This window comes from Pelmatolapia mariae, linkage group LG18 (assembly GCF_036321145.2).
Source record: "Pelmatolapia mariae isolate MD_Pm_ZW linkage group LG18, Pm_UMD_F_2, whole genome shotgun sequence".
Classification (NCBI taxonomy): domain Eukaryota; kingdom Metazoa; phylum Chordata; class Actinopteri; order Cichliformes; family Cichlidae; genus Pelmatolapia; species Pelmatolapia mariae.
In genome coordinates this window covers 4,637,336-4,657,009 of record NC_086243.1, presented here as the reverse complement: position 1 = coordinate 4,657,009, position 19,674 = coordinate 4,637,336, and the positions used below count along the sequence as shown (strand labels likewise).

The window sequence follows — 19,674 nt, the reverse complement described above, 5'->3', positions numbered from 1 at the left end:
GTGATGATTGGATTGATCCACTGAGGCCCTGTGGCAAAATAGCAGCTTATTAGAATTTGGAAATTAAAAAGGGAGAAATGTGTATAGCAATGATACACTGGAGCTTAAGAGTCTTGACACATAAAACAATCATGCCACACTAAACACATCTTTTTTTAAATATATAGTGTATTTATTTGTCTTCATCTGAGTATCGCAGTTTACTTTGAAGCTGTCTGTGCCTGTAGGGTTCAAGCTGAAGTTGAGGACATGTGTTTGAACTGCCAGTGTCTCACCTGGTGTTGATACAGACATGCACAAGGTTAGTCATCTATTATGGATGACCAGCACACAGCCAGTGGAGGACACTGTGGTCACCTTGTTGGATGCGAATGCATGGGGAGAAGCTTTGAACCCTCCATGAGGAAAACCTCCAACTTTAGAACACAGCGACTGAAAAATAAACTGGCTAAACTACTGAAAATTCATTCGTGTTGTTCCATATAGTCAAAAATAATCCATAATATTATAGCTCACTTGGAGTCAGGGAAAAAAAATGTTCCTGTGGCTTCAGATCCCAACTTTGCTGCAGTCCATTGAACCCGATTGCCTTTTAGGATCAGACCCATAATAAGCCTGGCTTATCTTCAAGCTTTAAAATGATGGAGTCCCCCCCATCAACCACCCCATCCTCCTTCTTAGTTTATACCTAAGAAGGAGGATGGGGTGGTTGATGGTGTCTCACGGTGTAGTGTAGTGGCCAAGCAATGAACTGTGGCTAATTGGACATTCCTGGCTGAGCTGACCTGGCTAAATTGTGCAGACCTGGGACTAATTTCAACTAATTTCATGAGTCTGGTAAAAAGATAGCACTGTAAGACAAATATGAATTTTACAACCACAGGATACACTTTCTGCAGGCCTTTGGAAAGAATGCAGATTTGAGACGCTTCCAAAGTCGATCTTGTATATACTTATTATGAGATCATCAGGCTGTTGATTTTCTTTTACAACCTTGTTTGTCCACATGGAGATCAGACTTAAGACTGTCTGAGGTGAAAGTCTGCAGTCATTAGACTGCAAAATTATGAATTTCAAAAACCTACACCGCCTTGTTCTCAAGTTATCGCAATCACAAGATTTTCAGAAACCCTGACCTTTAGGTCGAGGTCACTGTTATTCGAACTCGAGATTTCTAGTAGATACACCCACGGTATCAAATTGAAACTCCTACGTCACTTCATTCTCGAGTTTTACAAGCCCGGGTGCAATGTTCCCTCTAAGCTGCGCGCGTGCGCAATTGCGCACTGCTGGCACGGTCTCTGCGCACAAATCTAACCTGAATTGAAATTAAAATAAAAACTTTAACAATTCTGTTTTGCAGTGTGAGTCAGTAAGTGTCTGGCTGCTCCCATATGGGATTAGAACGATGCCACCTTATCCCATAGTCCAGCCAATGATGCGATTCACATTCGTATATACGCAGCTAATCAACGTCGTTGACAGGCTATGACAGCGTCCTTATGTGCCGACACCGGTGTTTTAGCTAGCAAAGCGGCGTGGCTGATGTGGAGTGAAGCCACGTTAATGACAACGTGTACAACCATTGGAGATGTGAGCAGGACAGACGGAACAATTGACGGAAAAAGTGTGGACTTTATACCAGTTTTTAAATTGTGTTGATAGGCCACGTAAAACCAGAGTTATGATAAAAATGCAGGGTTTGGTTTTCTTCCTGAATACTATCGTTGTTTATATTTACTGCGGGAAGAAACGGTAAAAACGGCGTTTTATAAGGAAAACGCTCGAAAGCACTCTCCACCTGTGAGCAAAAACAAAACCAAAAAAACCCCACCCTTTCCTATTGGTCGAAAAATGTACCATGTCGACCAATCAAAAAATGATATGGCAACAGTTGTTTAGGAAGGGGGGAAGTTTTAGGAGTGACGTCGGTGTTTTGAGATGTGAGAGGTTTGCGACGTTTAGCGCAAATCTTGTGTAGTTAGTGTGTAGTGTAGTCAATAGTTTTGTTGTGTGTGTCAGAACAATGAGGCGACTGCTGAATGTTACAGGTGTTACAGGAGTGATACATCTCCCGTTGTCAGGCCTGCAGGTATCAGGCTGTTGTTCTCCTTTATCTCATAGTGGACAGAAATTATTTTTTGGAGTGGCACAAATAATTTGTGTGGCATCAAATTTGATGCAGAACACCTGCTTGTTCTGTAAATACTTTTAAAGGTTTATTTAAAAAAACCCTTGGCTGCATTTTTAGGTAAACAGCTGCAAAAAACTTTGTTGTTTGCATAACTCAGTTACTTTTTTGAAGAAGTAACTATATAATTAATTGCCCAACATTGGTCATTATATACTATATTTTGCAGACAGAGAGTTACAGGACTCTCTCCCAGACCACAGACTCATACTCATAAACAAGTCAGAGCTTTATTTAAAAAAAAGAAAGTTGTGTTTTCAAAATTGGAGTTCAAGTTATTTTTACTTCCAATAGTGTTAACACACTACACAGGTCATGAACAAGATTTTTTTTTAATTTTCATTGTAAGTGGGCTAAAGCAGTTAATTAAAAGTAGTCTAACATAAATGTTAATGCTGTAATTTGATTATTTTAATAAACCATGTAACTTGGATGGATTCGATGCCGGCGTGACCACAGTGCACACGTCTGCTGTTGCTCACAGTGGTCCAAGGGGCCGCTCAGGGAGTTTGTGTGTTCGCTCAGACACATGAAAAATTAGAGGGAACATTGCCCGGGTGTCCACGCCCACCCAGCAGGAGGACGACAATACCCCAACACTCTTTTACGGCTGAGGGGTAAAAAGCAAACAAGCACGTATGTATTATCTGCAGCTGGAAGGCACTATCTGAGGATGTCCCCCTACTCTCATAAATTTTTCTGTTTACACCTCTGTGAAACATTAATCCAACAGTCTGACATGCCTCTTATTGATGCTGGTCTGGCACAGATATACTCATCTTACCAAGTGAGACATGCAATAAAATGACATGATATCCTTTATACGGGTATTTGGAGTGTTCAATGTCACTAGATCCCAGCAACTGGTTTGGTAAGTCAAGCATTAAATGTGACACCAAGGTTGAGCTAAACTGTGAATCATTCTTCTTTTCATTGCTGCAGCCTCATTGCATCACCACAGAGTAGAATAGTTTCTAAACATTTGGCTGTGATCTAATGAAAGTGTCTTTTTTGCTGCTTTTATTTAGACATCATCTGCTCTGCGTACTGAGTGCTTCCAACCTGCAGTCTCCTGTGATATACAACAGGAGCAGGTCCAGTTACAGGTGTACAGTTGAGCTAAAAAGCCTGTAAAGCAGCCTTCACGGGATCTTTTCTGTATCCGTAAGGAGCTGAACGAATGACACAGCTTTGGATTTATAGGTCGAGGCCTCCAGCCGGGTGGCAAGCTGCAGCGGGGCCCGGGCAGCACAGTGGCAACACCACTTCCATCTGTTTCCATGGTCTGCTCATATCTGCATGCTAATCCTTCTCTGCCCACACCTTCATGAAAAACACCCCGGTGGCAGTGCTGCCGCTGCAGCTCGTTCAGGATGAGGAATGAGCGGAGCACGGAGCACAGAGACATGGACCTGAGGTTGATGGGATGTGAAATGCAGATAGAGCAGGGAGTAAAAATCTGAGATTAGTGGAAAATCAAAGGGGCAAGAAGCAGAACTGGCACCCTGGCTATCTAATTTCCTCATAAAAATGCTGTCATCACTGAAGCCTGCGCACCTTGTAGATGGATTTGATGTTTGCTAATACATGTAAAACATGCAGAGGAAAGTCAAAGTCAGTTATCCGTCATTATATTAAGGTCTGAAGGTCAATGACATTCAGCGGGTGTTGAAGCACAGCTCCGTGCCTCCGTTCAGCAGATATAGCTGCTGGCAAAAGTCTTCTCAAGCTGACTAATCATTTGTGTATGCAGCTATAATATGCTTTCAATGTCTGAAAATACATATCATCCATCAAAGCACGATTGTAATGTCTTTGGGCTGGAAAAGGGCACTGGGAGTAGGTGTGGCATATCTAAGATCTAATAAATATACATTTCCTCAGGCAAGAAGAGGAAGCTGTGAGATCTAAGGATTCATTTCCTTCTCTGCCGACAGAGCAGATAAGGCTTGATACAGTGTAAGCATGCAAAAATCTATATTTTGCAAGTGAAATGTAGAATTTCATAAATATATGTTTTGGTGCCATAGTTTATACAGCACTAAAATGGCTAACAGTAAATACCCTTTTTTCTTTATCATTAAAAGTCCACTTTGACCCCATCCATGCCTTTACAGTCATAAAACACATCCTTACCCTATAGCAGGCTGGATGCCATGCGCTTAATATATGTTTGATCTAAATAAATCTGGCAGGCATGTGACTGTGGTGGATATCACATACATTGGGTCAAAAAAACCCTCAACATACTACAGAGTGAACTGCAAGACAGAGGGAGGTTTGGGGGGGAAAAAAAGATTTGTTGCCTGTAAAACAGTCATCGTACCATGACAGAAATCTACAAGATCTGTCTGCTTTTTCAAAAAAGAAATATGCGGGTTGTGCTGTTTCATTTGGAAGCAAAAACAAAAAAAATATGCCATCGTATCTCAAAAAAGACAGATCTCAGAGTAGTTTTGTTTCAGCGAAGAAGAAAAAACAGTGAAGTCATTTCATCAATTTGATCTCATGTCAGTTTTAATTAAAGAAAGAAAAAAAATCTTCCACCAACATTTTTCATTTTGCTAAATTTTGCCCAATTAAAAAGTTCTTATATGTGTCAAAAGAAAAGGAACAGCAGTATAACATAGCACTTTCCAGTTTTAGCTCTTTTTAGCACTGAGGATTTACCATCACAGAGATGTGCAGGATGCGGAGCTCCTCCTTCGTAGAGACATTGGCTGGATCCTCGGTTGGTTCTGGGAGGCTCAGGCTGCCGTCTTGGTGATGGATGTGGAAGAGTAGAGTGCCATTCTCCAGCCACTGCTGCCTCCAGCGCACTAGAGGGATGTCCTCCGAGTTCCCGGAGATCTCTTTAAAAACATAAAAGACAAACACAAGGGCACTCAGTTAGAAGCTTTCTGCTATTGCACATAAAATATTACCACTATCTTGGAAGAGATCCATTTAAATGTGGACAGTTTACCAGCAAATCGCATCATCTGATACTGGAAGGTTCAATCGTGCGGATATCAAATATGATAGAAAGTTAGCGAGTGAGCAGTCAAAGGCACGTGCAGTTTTAACTACACAATAAAAAAAAAAACACACTACAAGTGTTTACGTAACTAACAAAATAAGACAGAAGGGATACATACTCAATTTAATTTAATTTATTTATAACAGTCCTCTGCTGTCAACAGTCATCTCATGGTGCTGTATATTGTAAGATAAAGATTCTACAATAATACAGAGAAATCCTCAACAACCAGACAACCCACTACAATCAAGTACTTGGTGATAGCTGAAAGAAAAAACTCTATTTTCACAGGAAGAAGCAACCCGATATCACAGCAAAGTGTGTAATAGACAGGCCGGTCCATCGTGTCCATTTAACACTTTGCCTCTCCAAAACGTGAAATGTACACACATGCAGTAAGTTGCAGTAACAGCAGAGGAAGATATTTTATTTCAGGCTAAAATGAAAATAATCACAGGAAAGTGTTTAAACAGACATTTTAACACATGTACATGTAGATACATATTAGCCACCTAGCTTAATAGTTTCTGGCGATTAAGGACTCTGGAATGTACTTTTTTTACGTTTTTTATATATACGTTTTTTACTCAGTACCGACTTCATGGCTTTAAATATGTTATTTAAAGGTTAAAATATCAATACTACAGTCTAAATATCAGGAGAGCAAATCAATATGCTTTCAGATGTGTGGCTACCTGCCAGTAATGTAATTTCTGCATGCATGTACATTTCACACTTTGGAGAGGCAAAGCGTAAAACGGACACAGTGGACCAGCGTGTCTATTACAGGTTTTGCCGTGATACTAAGTTGGAAGAAACCACCAGAAGATCCAGGCTCAGGGAGGGGCAGCCCCTTGTAAGACAATAACAATTATACAACTAAACTTCATTACCCAGAAACAGAAACATCTGACTTATTTTTTTAACCTCTACTGACAAAACAGTGAATGTTTGTTTTATGTCAGTTAGGTGACAACAGAGAAAACATGTGACAAGAGAGTGACTGAAATCATCAGCCTCTATATTCCACATGATTAAAGTTAACATATTTACACACATTTTCTGCATCTGCACAGACATTCATAGTCCCCAGGGGATGAATCCTCCCATGTCACTCGTGTTTTTCACATTCCACAACAGATCATTGCATACTGGGTGCTAGATGAAGAGTCAAGGTTAATCCCTTTACACTTCATCTAGCACCACCATCAGGTTGGAGTTTCAGAGCATTTAGCTCAAAATGCCACTTTTACTAAGTATAACCCCACAGAGATGCTATCATCTCTGTCACCTCTTGTTTGCATGGGTAACAAATTTTATTGGCATTGTCGACCAAGACGCCTGCAATCTGATGAGCAATTTCATATTTTCAGCGCTCGGCACCCGTAACCTGAGAGATTCAAGGACAGTCGTGACAGTTGTGACATGTTCTATTACAGTAATTCATTCATTCAGTCTGCATTGTCCGGAAATGATTTATGCAAATACGTTGAAATGGATTGCACTGTTTTAGCGTTTTTCTGATCCCTGCTTATACCACTCCCTCAGCTGCCAGCCGTTATATCCATGGAAGAACAAAAAAAAGAAAAAAAAATTAAACCCACGAGAAAGAAATGAGTAAACAGTGATTTTATGGAAGCAGTGGAGCATGAGAAACATTGTGCTTTGTGTCATACCTCAGTTCCCCAGACAATAAATTCCCCTCCTAGCTATTTGAAATATTAGTGATGTACGCCAAAACACACAGAGTGCAGAAATGGAAAACATTATGAATGCATGGCAGAGCGTTATGGGTGACTTTCTGTTATGTAAGTGTGAAGAGTAGCAAATGCATCAGGTTCATAAGTTAGCAGAAGTCCTGGAAGACATAAATCGAAACAGAGATAACTTAAATTGCAGCTGAAGTGGAATATAGTGTATGTTCCAGATGTGATTTTATGACTATCTGACTTTCAGCAGCACTAAGGAAAGCAAGGATTTGGTGATGTACAGATCAGGGTCTAGAATCAAACTGGTTAGGTATGTTGTACCTGAACACTATATTATATTGCAAAGCTTTTCCTCCTTGTACACTAAAATATAAAATAAAATATAAAAATCTAAGTGTGAGAGGCAAATGTATCCTAGTTTTCACCTAGGCTTTGAGATGACCTGCAAATCAACAGATCATTGCATAAGTGACTTGGACTGTGAGACCTAGATTCCGCCTCTAGATTAACACTTCATTCATTTATTCATGCATTCATTCAGTGAGTGACTTATAAGCCTATAGAGCATGGAAGACTCTTTGTCTTTATATCTCATACAGCTTCATGTTTCTGTTGCAAAAGCATCTTTAACTACTACCAGTTATTTTGTTTTAGACATATCTGTCCACCATCCAATTTCATATTCAGGAGTCTCATAAGTAAAGTAAGTAAAAACTCAACTGAGATCTTTTAACATGCATTTGTTACTTTGTAGCTGGGCTTCTGTAATTCCTTGTTATGACTGTCCTAAATGCTCCCTGAAAAGCCTTAAGTTGATCCCAAATAAAGCAGTAAGAGTCCTAACAGAGAAAAGAAAAAGGGATCACATTTCAGCTTACTGGCTAGTCTTCATTAGCTCCAAGAAATCAGTTTACAATCCACATTTACAACTGAATGACCTGACAACCATACATTAAAATCCCCGTATTCCCCATAATATCATACTGTATTCTAACAGAACACTTAACTCTCAGAAGATCTGTTGACTTATTTGTCGTATAAAGCGCTTTGAGTGCTGCAGGAGAGTAGAAAAGCGCTATATTAGAATCAGTCCATTTACTTATTTGTGGTACTTAAATTTACCAAAATAGAACAGGAGGCAGAGCTTGTGCTGAACTTGTGCAAGATAATAAAATGGGAATGACATGTAAATTCAGTTATATAAAAGAAATGAAATGTATATTTATATAACATTTACATGATATAGATTTTAACATAAATAAATAGAATTTAGAAATGAACAAACTCTGGATAAAACTGCAGAACCCCTTTGAATTGTAACCAAAATCCAGTGTCGGAAAACTAAAAACAAAACTCACAAAATCAAGAAAACTTGACAAGTGGAGAAATGTGAGACTTTCACTTGACAGAAACTGAGACTTCTGTACTTTTTGTCTTTGTATTACAGTTTTTATGATTGCTGGCTGGAGCCATTATTTCCATTTAAAATTCCTATTAGGAATTTGCACATCAAGTCCTCTTTACTGCCACCATTTAAAGTATGGTTCACAGTGCACATCCTCACCCTGTTTATGGATTACTTTGGAAACCAATGCCTCTGAAATAGACTATTACGCTAATTGCTAGCATGACCCAGTACAGTGCACAAATCTATTATCCAAATATATTACGCTTGCGCTACTGCTATACAAGCTATCAAATAATTTATACCATAAAGAACTTAACCGAGCAGCAAACACAATGGTAATGCATATCAGAAATAAAAAGTGAGGATGAACTGAAAGCACCCAGTCCATTAACAAACATTCCATAATTAATCAAAGTCCACACTGTTTGGTGCAGCGGAGGACTGATTGTTACAGGGAGAAATCACAATATGCAAATAATAAAGAGGATTAGGCCTGATCAAAAGAATAAGCCCAGGACTCGTTGATGAAAACAGTAAAGTAAAACACTCAAGTTAGCAAGGATGATGTGACAGTAGGACAGGAACAAGGACTGGGAAAGCATGGGGAGGCTACACAGCAGTGCACTGGCAAAACACGAAAGTGCTAGAAACACCCAGCGCTATCAGCACTAAATCTACTTAAAGCCATGTGTGGAGAGCTTTATATAAACACAGGCTAACCACATTCCACACTAGAGCATTACGCTGATAAGTGGCTGAGACGTAGCTGCAAGCCAGATTTTCCTGCTGATCACAGGCTTTTGCACAGTTTGCCAAACTTCAGGGACATGTATCACCTTACACAATTTTAGCACCTGCACATCATGGGACCTCACTGATTCAAGGCTTCAAATTCTGTATATGTATATATAAGTTCTATCTTTACACACACTTCATGTTTCAACATAAAGAGAAAAAAGCAGAGAACCAAAGGGTAAAATGGAAGAATAATTTTTACACATTAGCTAGTAATTAGGAGAGTTAGCAGCCTGCAAAGAGCAGTTGCAGACTGTGTCCCGCGGCACTGGAGCAGCTTTGCCAAGTCAGAGAAAATTTACTTAGGTGATGTCTTCAGGGTTATACAGGTTGATTTTTTACATAATTAGCATTATTGCTACGAGTTTTTACTTATTTAGGCTGTTAATCAGCCACAGAAGGTTGAACACATAAATTACTGCATTGTGCGAAAAGAGCAACCAGTGTTGCTTCTGAGGATATCAAACACAACTGGATTTGTTGAATAGGTCTCCAGCAAGTGCCAAGCTATAATAAACAGCATGCTTTAAGTATGTGAATGGATTCCATGCCATATATCAGACATCAACTACACAAATACAACAAGACAATCACATTGCTGTTCTGTTGTAGGGTCTTTTGCACCTTGAGGTGACGGATTTGGCAACAGATAAACAAAACAGAACTGAATTGAATTATTTTTTGCTAAATGGAAAAAACAGATTGTAACATTAAGTGTGGGTCTATCCATTTAACAATATGCTTATATGTTGTTTCAGAACATATAAGTGTATATTCTGGCACATCAATCTCTGAATGTGGGGCAAACACAAATAAATGATTTGTCTCTGCTTCCTACACAAATCCAGTTTTTTATTTTCATTTAATTTGGAGACTGTTTACTTTTCAGTTAGATTTGCACACTCTGTTTTATTTGTTGCTTGAAAATGTTTAGTTTTAATTTACTTTTTACAAGTTTTTATTTATTTATTTATTTTTTAGAGGGTATTTGTTATGGGTAAGATTTGAGGATCTGAGTGCCAATTTAGTAAGATAGACAACATCTCAATGTCATTTCAGTTAAAGTTTCCCATCTTTCTGTCTTTGGCTCTTTCTTGATATTCATTGTATTGTAATTGCTGTGCTTTGTGACTTAATGTCGCTGAAAAGCATTACATAAATACACTTTTCTTACTTACTTTCCATAGAAAAAAGCTGTGCAAACCCAGTCATTGTATTGATCTCTTGACTTTTCATCTGACCACAAATGAGGTTCACATTTTTTAGTGAAATGTGTTGATAGCTATGGAATGCATTACCATATCTGTACTCAAAACAAAAACACAACAGCACAAAACTGAGGATGAACAGTAACGGTCTTTGTTAACCTCTGACTTGTCAAGCAGCAGCAGTTAAACTAAAATAATATTTTGTTTTAGAAGTAATATAAGTAAGTAATATAAAATACAAATAAAAATGTCATATTCTTATTTGCAAGGATAATGGACAGGGTTAATCACTGATAATGATTTTAGGGTTAATTAGTCCCAATAAAGAGTAAAGTTCTTCTTCTATCACTGGAAGGATTTCATATGTATGCCTGAAAGGCTGGCTCTCTCTCTCTATAAACACTTACCTGCCTTAAACTATTCATTGGACGAGCTGACACCATTAATATTTTGTGCACACTCTGTACATGCATAAGATTACAATACAGCACTTCACCTTGTGCTCTGTGAGTGTGCACCTTCTTCGTCGGACAGCCCATTACACTGATTGCTGGCAAAGGACGCTCTTGCAAGCTTGATAATAGCCGCAACCCCTATATAGATTTTAACCTGTTTATAAACCAAAAACACTTAATGCTTTCACCATGACTCAGCTGTGTGTGTGTGAGTGTGTGTGTGTGCTTGCCTGCATTTGTGCGTTTGTAATTGTTTGGCCTGACAGTAACTGATGCCCTCATGTCGCAGTGAAGAGGGACTTCCCTCGGCTCATAAATAAGATTTAAGAGTCCCGACTGGTTTTAACCTAAATGCAAATCATGTGCCAGAGTGTGACAGGGCACTTTTTAAAAAGTGGGCTCTCTCTCCCTGGGGACTAGTTTGCCATGAGAGCTGGATTAATGAGACCACCACAGTACTCCCTCTAACCATACACAGTGCCACCCAGCAGAGATGAGGCAGGAGAACAAAAGAAAAAGGAAAAATGGAAGAAAGAAAAAAGAAAGGAAAAAAAGAGGAAACGGAGTAGGGAGGCAGGCTGAGACAGAAAATTGGAGAGGAGATGAAGGGAGTGGCGGAGAGGAAGAAAAGTAGCCACCTACCAGCATCAAAATGAATCAAAGTAATCTGATTAGGCCGCATTATTAGTTTACCTCCTCTGAATGCAGATTTGCAGTACCATTTAGTTTAAAGGAGTTTTAGTGCCTTTAGAATTTAATTTAAGTAGCCCTTATCTTAAGCATTTTGAAAGCAGTAACTTTCATGCCAGCATAAACTAATGGATAGCAGCACCACAGAGAATTACAACACAAAGCATTTTAACATTCCCTTGGTTACTGACAGAGCACAGACCACCCCAATGTTATTACCGACAATTCAGAGTGTGCTTTAGGGCTGTCACAGATTTCCCTTACATGTGTATCATTAGCACGTCGAGTATATTGCATTAAATTCAGTAAAATCTCACTCCACCTCAGGTCGCAATGATTTCTGCTTATTCAAGCACAACTGATGGAATTAGAAAATTCTTAAGGGGTATTTAAGAATTAAAAAATGAATTTGATATCAAGATTAATGAGACGTGACAGAAGCAAACAAATTTCAGTAAAGCAGTCTGTCTGGTGCAGTTCAAGGAACATGCGGGGAACCTTTTTTTAGAGAATTCAGCAATATAACACTGTCAGTTTTTAGCACCCAGCAGGGAGGTTTTGTTCTGTTCCAGGCAATAACATCGAAGCGAAGTGTCGGAGGTGGAATAAAATCATTCATCTTATTGGAGGATGCTTCTGGATAAGATGAGGGGCTGAGTGTTAAACTGGAGCTGCAATAGAGTCGCACGGGCCCTCCGGGACTTTTGAGGCTAGAGCTGCTGCTAACTGCATTACCAGTCTGTCGTTGTAGCTACTGCTGTGACAATAATATATTATCTGGTCAGTTTATCACTGTTACAAAACAATTTGATCTACTTTGTAGCATTGAACTATGCACATAGTTGATTTGTCCAGATTATAGAGTTTCTGTCTCTAAGCTTTCTGTCTAATATAATAAGAGGAAGGTTCTGAAATCATCTGCAGGCAGTGTTGCATACTGCAATCTTTCAAAACAACTCCTGTTATATTATTATTTGTAGGTGGCAATGTGGATATTTTTAAAGTGGGATCAAATCTTCGTTTTCATACTAACCAAATCCATAAACATAAAAAACAATTAATTTAATTAATAAAAAAACAGTAAGAGTAGAAAAGGCTTGCTCCTTGCCAGTTAAAAATGAGGATCTTATAATAACTGGTATGGAGTTAATTCAGAAAACATGGTACAAACTGTTGTTTTAGGTACTGGACATACTGCACATTGACAACATGAGGCATCATGGTGCACTCAAAGTCCTGCTCACATTCTGATTTAAAGATTCAGGCTTCAGGCAGCCTAGAGAAGTTTCAGTTTCTCATTTTGTGCTATCCTCATATCCTGAAAACTACAACCATTGTTTATTAATAGCAACACCGTGATATTTGATTTGACTTATATCTCATATTCCAAACTAGGTACTGGTAACTAAACCTTAGTAGTAGTTCCTGTGTGCGTAAATAATTTATACCTATCGGACATCTACAGTATGGGTAATTAATTGCTCTGTTCTAACTGTGCAACTTTGGTTGACTATAATCACCCACAACCAAATCTGACAACCACAGACATTCACTGTTGTCTCCAAAATGCACTCTTTTGATTATTTTCAAATAATAAGTTAATGTGCTTTGCACATTTTATGACCCAGTTCTCAAAGACCAGATTTTCTTTTTCTTTCAGATATGAAGGACCTATATATAATATAACCTCTGCACACTGTCCCGCTTAGCATTGTTTTTATTCTGTTCAACGTTTTGGTCTGTGCGACCTTGGTGAGGTACAGACAAGGACCTCCAATTCATAGGGTTAAAACTGAAATATGACTAAGGGCTACGTCTCTATTGGCACATCATATGGATTACTGTGATAAAAGAAAAAGCAATTAAAAGCAGAGAAAAAGTAGTAATACTAGTAATAATATGTAACAATAGTCTATCATCCCGTATATACATGGACAATGCATACATGCATGGAGATTATGATTTTGGTTGCCTTTTAAAAAAAGACAAAAAAATCTCAATGAGAAACAAAATCAACAACCACAGCCCATTCATGGTAGCAATTCATATATAAATAACAGCCATGGGCACCGGTTTACCTCAGTGTGTGAGCAGGCAACCACAGGCCGCGTGGCTCCAGGTTTGAGTCCGACCCTTTGCAGCGTGTCTTCCCCTCTCTTTCTCCCTGATTTCCTGTCCATCTCTACTTACTATCCAATAAAAAAAGGCAAAACCAAAATACAGTGGTCCCTCGCTATAATGCGGTTCACCTCTCGCAGCCTCGCCGTTTCGCGGATTTCGTGTTTTGCAATTTTGCATACTTTTTGTTTCTTTTACAGCGAATGGTGTTCTGCGTCCTGATTGGCTGTAGACCATTGTCAGCCAATCTCCTCCGTGCTATGTCTCCTGTACAAATTTACATAAATCTTCGATCGCTAGCAGTGTGACTCTGAAGTTGGTTTCATTTTATAATACTGGACTTATTTTTCTACAACGGTTTGAACTTGAGGGTGTTTACACACACACACACACACACATATACATACATATATATATATATATATATATATATATATATATATATATATATATATATATATATATATACATATAACAGCCACATCCACAGCACTATTTAAAAAAGGGTTAAAAACAAAATCCCAAATCTCACTGAAAAATGCAGCTTGTGTCTCAGATGACTCTCCCCGAGGTCACAATGCCGCAAGTGTATTCTCTCTCTCTAAACTGTGTTCCACTGAGACCATGATAACAATCATCGCACAGTTCGGGCACCAGAGGGCACGGCGATAAGCAGGAATTACTTTGGAGCTGTTGATTCTGAATTCCCCAAACTTAGCAGTAATAAACGACTGCTAAAGAGAACACGAGCTGACAGAGAAAGGGTATGAAGGAGAGACAGAGCGTTAATTTCCCGATCATTATTCCAGTATGAACACATGGAGGTTGTCCTTCATGCCTGTCCTCTAGCTACACCAAAGAGGGGCTGATTTCTGAGGAGGCCTTGAAGTATCCACTTTACAAAGTAAACAGAGCTTTTTAGCCTTGCCAGAATGTTAGAAGACAGCTTTCACATGATAATACATTTAAGTTTTAAAACTTTAGTGGGTTTAAAGTTATCTGAATATGTTTTATAACAATGAGATGGTTTGCATTATATCACCTGTATGTTATACAGTCCAGATCAAAAGTTTGAGACCACTTGAAAAATGGCACAAAATCATATTTTTTTCTTTTACAAGGTTTCAAGTAGAGTTTCAACATGAAACGAGAAGAAATGGGAGTCAGCCATTTTTCAAGTGGTCTTCAACTTTTGATCTGGACTGTATAACATACAGGTGATATAATACAAACCATCTCATTGTTATAAAACATATTTTGATCTGGGGGACTGTACTTTATTTTCCCAATAAAGTAAACACAGATGTAAAAGAGCTACTAAAAGATATGACTCAGGCATTAATTGGAATAAACTGTTCATATGAATCTTTTATCCCTGATGCATGTCTGTTTGAATGCATCGACTGAATGGAAACCATAGAAACCAAACTTAAATAGATCATAAAAACTGTCACTGCAAAAAGGCCAAAACATAAAAAAATACTTAGCTCTCATATTTCAGATTGTACTGAACATTATCTGACAATATATAGAATATGACAAAGTGGGGAATCATAGAGTATTTTTTTCTGTTACTTAAAAACCAGAGGCTGTCAAAAAGAGAAAACAAAAGTTAGTCTCCTCACGATGATTAAAGTATCCATAAAAACACTCTGAACAAATGAGACAACAAAAGATTTCGTTTTGGACAACAGTGAAGCACAAAATCTTCAACAACACAGGGATGTCACCATCAAGGGAAAGTACCAAAAACGTGTGGGGGCGTGATAGCGGTCGCTTACAACTGCCAAGAAAAAAAGAAATAAAATAAAAATTTCAGTGAGTTAAAACTCAGGATGAAAGACTTTGGAACACTCTATTAAATCTTTACGGAGTTGGAACTATTTTATTTTGTTCTCTTATTTTTATTACACTTTCTCTGTCTACTTACAAAAATGAAGAGGCAACCTTCAAAACAGAAAAATGAAGCCAGCTAAGACATGGTGAAAGCTGCAGTTCCTCTTTGTGCCACTTGATACTGGCTCCTAAAAGGAGAGACGGATTATGCTTGGCTGAGCTCAACCAGAAAGCAATACATGGCCCGGTCTCCTTGTGGGACGTCCACTCACCGTAGGGGTTAGGTGACGTGTGGATTGTGCAGTGGTTGGAAGCCGAGGCCCTGGTGGTCCGGTGGCCATTTGATAAATCTGGCTACAGGGACACAGAGTGTCAGAAAACAAATCCATTTATACTGAACTAATTCTATTTACTTTGAGCTAATTAAGATTAGACAAACTGAGAGCTGACTGAGATTAAAACAGAGATGGAAAGATTGGGGGGGTCAAAGATTATAAAGACACTCGAGCTTCCATTTCCGTCCACTGCTTTGAATGAAATGTTATCTTTTTCCTTCTAAGAGCTTATTAATGTTGAATTAATACTGAGAATTATATATGGCAGTTATTAGAATGTTTTTTGGAACACATCAGCTTTTAATGGCTGGAATGGTTTTACGTGATTATATAATAAAGCTCAACAGTTCCAGAATGTTCTTGCCATTTTCACTTTCAGTAAAATATATATAAATCAGTATGCCTGTTATGTTTTCACATCTAAAATATAAAACATGATAGTAGGTGTTTTTCTCCAAAAGTGAGTGCTGGAAAACCTAAAAGAAATACACTCTCCCTGCTCTTGAAACATTCATTAAGGATTAATCACCATTCATTAATTTCAGACAGGCTATTTAAACATTGTACACAGATCTGTAGACCTGATGAGCAAAAAGTGTTAGAACTGCAGTACACTCTGCTTCTCTTTCCTTTCAGACATAAAGTACAGCAATCAGGACTGTAAAACCAGCAAGCAGAGGGCATAGTTAAACTAGTTAATGATTTTAAGCCAGAATGCTTTGATTTTTGTAAAAAGCAAACAGCACAGTGTCTGGGATCGATTGGTGCTGACTGTCCAAAAGGCCTCCAGGAAACACATTGATAGTTTATTATTTTTTTTTTTTCATTAGTTTCAAAAGGTGGTTTAATAATATTAAAGGAATGTTGAACAGGAAAACTGAAATTTTATTGCTTTGCCATACCACTGACATCTGCAAATTACTAATTTCATTGTAGTTATTACAAGAAACAAACACCCAACTTTCTAGTTCCAGGGTGCCACCTAAAGGAGTGCACACACCTTAAATGCGCTTCATCTAAGAGCCACTAGAGGTCCCTTTGTTTTAATGTATTGCATCCTCATTTGCTAAAGCACATAATGTTCAAAAGGAGAAGAATTGCAACCCAAGCAACCCACTCCCACTTTTGGCAAGTCTTAAAAACAAACAGTATGGAGCTAAAGTAGGAGCGCTACTCTAGCTGGAGAGTAGAGGCCCAGGTTTGAGTCTGACCCACAGCCATTCGTTGCAAGTCTTCACACTTTCCTGTCTGTCTTCAGGCAGAAAACTAATCATAAAAAAATAAACATGCAGTACAGTGAGTCCTCTGGAAGATGCACAAAAAGATCATCTACACTCGCATGCTGATTCTTTCTCATGCTCGTACCAAGCTGCTAGCTAGCTTACAAGACTGCACACATCACATGAATGTGGTTTAGCCACAGAAAAACTATGTTCTGCTGTACGTTGTTCATGTTTGCTGTAACTTATCAAAGAAAGAAGTTAATAAGTTAAGTATGTCTAGATCAAATTTTGTATCAGTATCAGTAGTATAGCCATGTGAAGCCTGCATGGTGTGGTCTGAGCACATAACAGTGAAAAATATTATGTGATGGGTTTTTACGTGACCTGTATATTACTTGCAGCCTGCCTACCCTGCCTCTTGCCCTATGACAGATAGCTTAGGTTCCAGCCCTGAACTGAATAAGTGGTCAAGTAAATGGATGGATGGTTTCACCCTTTTACAGTAAGACTGCAGGAGTTATTTCTGACTGATGTTGATTAAAAGATCTTTCAGGTCTTTCAGCATGATCTCAATCTCAGCCAACACAGAGGAGAGATACATGCAGTGATTTATATGTCTCACTGTGTATTATCTTATGCTAAGTCATTACTCTGAAAAAAAAAAAAAAGTAACAATTTTCCCAGGACATGCTGGTCGGGGCCATCATGCACTGTGCTGCGAATTTTAATTTGGCCCCATCTGTAATCAGCATGAAGTCTGCTAGTCTGCTTTCAAAAAGATAAATCAACAAAAACAAATAAAAAGTTGTTTTTGGACTTCTAAGGCCTTTAAAGAGAACACATGTTGAGTAACTACTGAAGCCACGATATTGATTTTCACAGCCAAGAACTAAGCACAGAAACGGACTTCAGAGAAGCTGAGGAGGACAGAATGAAGATGATATACAGAGCAGGGGGAGGCACAAATCCCACTGGGCTTATTTGTAGCCTCCACCTTAAAAATAATAACCTTTCACACAAAATAAAGACCACGGTAATAGTGTATTCTTCATTTAAGTCATGTGTAAGTACTGCATAGTACTAGGATATCCTGAAAAAAGTCTTTCGCCAAAATACAACATGCCCTCATAATTAGCGAATTTAATGCTGATGACAACACACAGGAATGTTTTTGTTGGCCTGGCGAATGTTTTGATCTAGAAAGCTTTAAGAAGTCACAACATTTAGATGAGGCACAAGTGGTGGACAAACAATGCTTTTGACTTTAATGGTTTGATGATGATTACAGTGACTGTTATTATTCCAAAGTTCCTACAGAGCAGTGGTTCCCAAACTTTTTTTGCTAGGCCCCCCTTTGTTTTACAGGAAAAATGTGTAAGGTTTTACACACTTACATATACACGCAGTTACTGTCCCTCTATTTAGAAAGGCAGAGGCCTCACGGTGTAATTATTTTACATGTAGTTGTTTTTTTCCTGTGTAATAATATTCAACATTGCTATCAATACATTTTTCAAAAAATGTCTCTCTGTGAAAAATGGGTTTAAAAACATAAAAAAACTGTGGGATACTGTTTGTCCGTGATTTAGACAGGGGGAACAAATCGTGGCAGGATCAGCCTGATATTATTTGTATCCCACTGTAACTTTACTGTATAAAGAGCTAACATCTCCAAAATGTCAGTAGTAGTTAGTCATTACAACATGTGTTTGTGAACTAAAAATCAAGAATGTGGGATACTGTTTGTCCGTGATTTGAACAGCCCAGCGCGTGCTCCCCACGAAGGGAAAACCAATTATACAGGGGAGACCTACCTTGGCACTTGTGCAGGTGAAACCAAAGGGAAGATATGCTTCATCATATTCTCTAGTCTTTGGCTTAGAATGAAGTTGGTTTGGAAACATATTCAGCGATGCTTCATCTCCTGCTTTGCGTTTGTGTGGGAGCCCCGTGCTAGCAGTGTCCAAGAGTTGTTTTTTTTGTGTGGTTTTTTTTTTTCCCTTTTCATACCGCGCCCCCCCTGCAATGGCTCTGTGCCCCCCCTAGGGGGCGGGCCCCACACTTTGGGAAGGTCTGCTACAGAGAATTTCCTTGGGGACACCACCTGAGTATATTAATGGCAGCCAAAGTAGTTTGGGATTTATTTCAGCATTCCTTTTTTAACATTTTCCATCCACAGTCAATTCGGTAGTTGTTCATTTGGAATTCTATTAGCTGCTAACCAGCTAGCCCAAGTTTATTCAGCTCAGTTGATGAGCATTTGAGATGCCATTCAATCCCATACAGCCTCTCATCAGACAGACTCCAACTCCACAGTCATGGACTACAGCTAGCAACGGTAGTCGTTGCCCTGCTCTGGTAATCTGCTCCAAGCTATATGACTAATTCAAGCACAGCCTCGTTCAAATCCACCTACTCTGAGGTACTGCTGGTACCTGCAGTTCAAGACAGTGGGACGGGATGAATAACTGGCTTAAGAGACAGCTGATTCTTGCTGTGAAACTATAAGATATTTAGAACTTGAATTTGTGTTTATGCCTATTTTGTTTTTTTACGATACTTGGAAAAAATCAGTTTGTTAAACCAAAGCTACTCAACATTTGAAATAAGATTTTCCTAAAATATATAAATAGATAAACTCTCTCTCTGGACCAGCATCTCATGGTAGCTACTATTAAGCTGCATGT

General features: G+C 38.7%; 1 protein-coding gene across 9 annotated transcripts in view; it reads right to left on the bottom strand.

Moving 5' to 3' along the window:
• The window catches only part of astn1 (astrotactin 1), a 435,323-nt gene that overhangs the window by 324,866 nt on the left and 90,783 nt on the right, over positions 1-19,674 (bottom strand). For all 9 annotated transcript variants that reach the window (XM_063461087.1, XM_063461088.1, XM_063461091.1 and 6 more), the window contains exon 2: positions 4,862-5,043. In XM_063461087.1, coding sequence (XP_063317157.1) covers positions 4,862-5,043 — 182 coding nt within the window. The remainder of the gene's footprint in view (positions 1-4,861; positions 5,044-19,674) is intronic.